The sequence below is a fragment of the Sardina pilchardus genome, chromosome 8 (genome assembly GCF_963854185.1).
Source record: "Sardina pilchardus chromosome 8, fSarPil1.1, whole genome shotgun sequence".
In the NCBI taxonomy this organism is placed as follows: Eukaryota; Metazoa; Chordata; class Actinopteri; order Clupeiformes; family Clupeidae; genus Sardina; species Sardina pilchardus.
In genome coordinates this window covers 28,532,643-28,537,642 of record NC_085001.1, presented here as the reverse complement: position 1 = coordinate 28,537,642, position 5,000 = coordinate 28,532,643, and the positions used below count along the sequence as shown (strand labels likewise).

Genomic DNA, 5,000 nt, shown 5'->3' with positions numbered 1-5,000 from the left:
AGGCCGTCCTCGTCCAGGTGGCTGCGGCTCTGGCCCGCCTCCGGGCTGGCGGCGGGCCGGGGCGCGAGGCCGGCGTGCGGGCAGCGGTGCTGGGAGCAGCTGGCGCGGCGCAGGGGGTGCGAGGGCGGCAGCTGCTGCGCGGGGAGGTAGGGGCACGCGGCGGGCACGCAGGCTGGCATGACGGCGGGCGAGGACTGGAGCGTCTGGGAGCCGCAGCTGGCGGCCGAGAGCTGGCGGCTGAGGGGTGCCCGCTGCTCGCCGTTGCTCCGCGCCCACTGCTGAGGGGTGCCAGGCTCGGGCTCCCAGCTCTCGCCGTTGCAGGGGTGGTGGTGGAGGTGGAGGAGGTGGTGGTGGTGGTGGTGGTGCCCGGGGTTGTCCTGGGCGGGTGGCACAGGGGCCAAGGCACTGAGAGAGGGGCGCTGGGCGCTGGGGGTGCCACTGCTGGGCCGACGGGTAGTGCCCGCGATGCCCAGCTCCGGGTTGGCGTCGTCGGGCTCGGAGCCGGAACCGTCCGGTCTGGTGGGCGCCAGGGAGTCTGGGCGCGGCACGGGATTGGTCCCCTCCTCGGTGAGCGTCTCCGTGGAGCTCTCCAGCAGGGACAGGCGCTTGACCAGCGACTCTGGCGGCGGCGGCGGCTGATGGTCCGGTCTGACCGGCTGCTCCGCTGACGACCCCGCTCCGGTTCCGCCGTTGCTCATAGTCCTGAGGGGGGCGGGCGTGCGGTGGGAGGAGGGGGGAGGGGTGTGTGAGGTCGGCTCCTGGCTCTCTGGCGCCCCCTGGGCCTCCGGGGTGGGAGCGTCGGGGAGCGTGCCGTTCACGGCGTGAGTGTGCAAGTCGCTCGGTTTCAGGGCCGCAGGGCTCTCGTCCCCGGGAGAGGAGTCCACGCCGTTGGAGACGCCGTCCGACGCGTCCGCGGTTCCGTTCGGGCAGACGCCGTTGCCGTGGACGACCGCCCTGCCGCCGCCGTGGCCGTTGATCTTCTGCCGCCGTCCGGCGACTCCTGCCGCATCCTCCGTCGCCTCCTGTAGAACGTTCTCCACCTGGCCGGCAGACACGTCCACTGACACCGCTGGCTCCTCCTCCTCTCCGTTTAGCCCCTCCCCCATCACCCTTCCTGTCCTCGTGCCGTTGACCATCACGTTCTCCGCGTTCTCTTGTTCCGCCCCGTCCACCAGCCCCGTTCTGGCGCCGGCAGGTCCGACCAGCGTTCCGTTCTGCCCGGCGGGACTCTCGTCCTGGTCCGACTCCGGTCCGGCGCCGATGTTCAGCTCCAGGGAGCGCCGGTGCTCCTGCCACTTCTCGTTCAGGCTGGGGTCGCTCGAGCGGCGGTTGGGAAACACCTCGCACGCGCTCGGAAGGTTGTCAAACGACCGCGTCTTTGACCGCCTGCCGGCAGAGCAGAGAGACTCAGTTATAGTCATTTCTATAACAGGTAGACTCAGTTTTAGTCATTTCCATAACAGGGGGATTCCGTTTTAGTCATTTCCATAACAGGGAGACTCAGTTTACAGGGAGAATCAGTTTTAGTCATTTCCATAACAGGGAGACTCAGTTTACAGGGAGACTCAGTTTTAGTCATTTCCATAACAGGGGGATTCAGTTTCAGTAATTTATATAACACTATTAAAAGAAAAAATGCTGGAGTTTTCACATAGATCTCAGTTTCTCAAGGAAGAAAAATAAAACTCTTGATTTTCAAAATTGCCCCTAGCGTGTAGCACTGTAGCTGTCTGGCTGCTCTAGCCGTTAGCTGCAGGAACTCAGCTCAGCTAGGACCTATTCTTTTTTTGTTGTTGTTTTTCCGTACCGACAGTGACCTTGAGAAACAGAGATCTATGTGGAAAACATTCCGGTTTCTCCTTTAACTGTGGCCATTTGGTGTAAGCGCTCAACACAAAGTGATACCTCAAGAAAAACCCATCACATATGGCCTAGTCGTAAGACACTAGGTAAGCCATGGAGCCAGAGATACAGCTTTAACAACACAATACCTTGAACAGAAGCTGATTTTGGAAAGAGGATTGTGTGTGTGTGTGTGTGTGTGTGTGTGTGTGTGTGTGTGTGTGTGGGAAGGCTAGTGAATCTATCAAAGCAAAGAGGAAGAGAAGAGACTATTTGTGGTGGTGGTGGGGGGAGGAGGGCTATTTGGCTGGAGTGGTTGTTGAAAAGGGAGAGATAAAACAAAAGAGCAGTGTTCTGCGTGTGTGTGTGTGTGTGTGTGTGTATCTGAATCTGTTGATTAATGGAAACTCAATACGCGTGTGGACAGGTTAGCTCCCATTAATACCTCAAAGGGCGCTCTCATTACTGCTACAGATTAGATGATCAGGCCGGCAATCAACACTAAAGAGCCAATCACAGCAAACACAAACACACACAAACACGCACACACACACGGAAGAGCCAAGCACAGCAAACACACGCACACACACACACACACAGCTCCAAGACCAGCAAGGAGAGCAAACACACACATCCAGACACTACTGGGTGATTGTTGTTTACGTCTCACTGCCACAGATACTTAACCGAACATCAAATGAAGGCAGAGTTGCTAGTCCTTCAACACATCACTGATGTCCTCCCTGCTGAAAAAAACAGCCTGACCAGCTTAAGATGGTTTGCTGGTTGACCAGCTTGTTAACCAGCTTGTTTGACCAACCTATGATGGTTGACCAGCTAGACAAGCAAAACTCTTGCGAAAACATACCTTCAGCTGGTTTAACCATTCAGCTGGTTTTGATAGTCATACCACCTCAAGCTGGACATTTTAGTTGGTGTTTCTGGTCTACATTGCTGGTTTTTACTGGCCATGCCAGCTTATGTTGGTCATATTCTAGAAAACCAGCTTGACCTTCTCTGTCAAGCTTGGCAGGCTGGTCACCAGCATGACCATCTTAAACCAGCTGTATCCCACACGACAGGCTGGTCACACCAGCACAACAAGCTTCCTCAGATGGTCACGCTGGTGGCCTAACCAGCTGCACCAGCAAAGACCAGCAATAGCTGGAAGAAAACCAGTAAAGACCAGCTAAAACCAGCTACCAGCATAAGCTGGTTTCTTGCTGTTTTTTTCAGCAGGGCGTCTCAGGCAGTACCGTTAAGCGTGCTGTTAAGCTCTCTCCTCTATATGTTGTAAACTGGCCCCATCCTGTTGCACTGGTGCTCTTTAGCCATAACAAACACACACCACCGCTAGACATAACTCAACGTGTGGCCGCAGGTTTCCAAACCTATACGCAACATCTAATCAGGGAGCGAACACGGAGGGTTTGTGTAGGAGGGCAACGGCCACGGCTATTACACACAAAGCACCAACAGGATGTTGGCTAATCTGAGACATATGCAGCAGCAGGTCAGTATAGACTGTGCTTGTCTTTTGAACACATGGTGCAAGAGAGGAGGTGTGTACGGGGTTTGCCACCCACCTGCCCAGGGGCTGGTCCTCGGGGTTGGGGTAGGGGGCACAGGAGTCGTCCGAGGGCGTGGTGGGCAAGGAGCTGGGCAGGTACACCGCCGTCCACAGCAACAGGTTCCGCACGTGGCACACAGGGTGCAATACCTACGAGACAAGACAAGGTGGGCGCGGGTTAAACACAAACAAGCTGATGACACACACACACACACACACACACACACAAACACACACACACACACACACCAACACACACACAATTCCACAATCAAACACAAACAAGCTGATGATGGCCTAGGGCCGAAACTCGTACGTTTATTGACCACAATGGTCCAATAAAAACCGTTCAAGAGTTAATGCTTGAGAGTGCGGTTTTCAACTTTGTTTTCAGTCTTTCACACTCTAAGACAGGAATTTCATTTTCGGAGTTGAGCGCTCCTGTTACCATGTACTTTAAAGGTCACACACACACACACACACACACACACACACACACACACACACACGCACGCACGCTCCCACACAAAATACAAAAACACACACATACACACACACGCTCACACACGTTCACACACACACACACACACGCACGCACGCTTCCACACAAAATACAAAAACACACACATACACACACACGCTCACACACGCTCACACACGCTCACACACGCTCACACACGCTCACACACGCTCACACACGCTCACACGCACACACACACACACACACACACACACACACACACACACACACACACACACACACACACACACACACAAACACACACACACACACACACGCATCAATTCCCCACTCTGCTGATACACGCTGCTGTGAGAGGAGTGTGAGCTGCTTACGGCCTCAGAGTGTGAGGAGTAGAGCATGTTCCGGAAGGCTCTGTTGGCGGGCCGCAGCAGCGACCACACGGAGCAGGTCTTCTCCTGGCTCAGACGCTCCTCCCGCTCCTTACCGCTGTTGCACAGGAACGTCCCGTACAGACACGAGTAGGTGTGCTGCACCAGCTTCACCTGTATCACACGCACACACACACACACACACACACACGCGCGCGCACACACAGGCGCATGCACGCGCGCACACACACACAAACATAGGAAAATGTCAACAACCCATGAAGTTGTGAAATGGCAGGAAATTGTCTGAGCTTCAGTATGCAAATTACAGCTCTAAACTTAAGCATGCAAATTACAGTCCTAAGCTTAAGCATGCATGCAAACTCATGTCCTACTTTGGCCTTGGTGAAGATAAATGCAGCCAGACGCCACACAGCCTAATTGACCCCCGTGCGGTGCACACACACTCACACACTCTTGCATATGGCTGCACCAAATTACACACACACACACACACACACACACACACACACACACTCAAACACACTGAACTAAACCCAAACAAATCCAAGCATCAATGCTACAGCCCTCTGTTCACTCATGCTAGCTACAGCTATCGTCACACTTACGCTAGCTCCAGATCTGTCTGTTCCCACTAGATCTGGACCTCTGTGCTAGCCTATGGCTAAAAGGGAGTTATAGGCTAACTGATCTAACCCACTGCCAGTGAATTATG

General features: G+C 54.8%; 1 protein-coding gene across 3 annotated transcripts in view; it reads right to left on the bottom strand.

The window, feature by feature from the left end:
* mtmr3 (myotubularin related protein 3) overlaps positions 1-5,000 on the bottom strand; it is a 33,569-nt gene that overhangs the window by 5,019 nt on the left and 23,550 nt on the right. For all 3 annotated transcript variants that reach the window (XM_062543513.1, XM_062543515.1, XM_062543514.1), the window contains exons 15-17: positions 4,268-4,438; positions 3,429-3,562; positions 1-1,386 (exon numbers count right to left, since the gene is read on the bottom strand). The exon at positions 1-1,386 is cut by the window's left edge and continues 166 nt beyond it. In XM_062543513.1, the coding sequence (XP_062399497.1) occupies positions 1-1,386; positions 3,429-3,562; positions 4,268-4,438 (1,691 nt within the window). The remainder of the gene's footprint in view (positions 1,387-3,428; positions 3,563-4,267; positions 4,439-5,000) is intronic.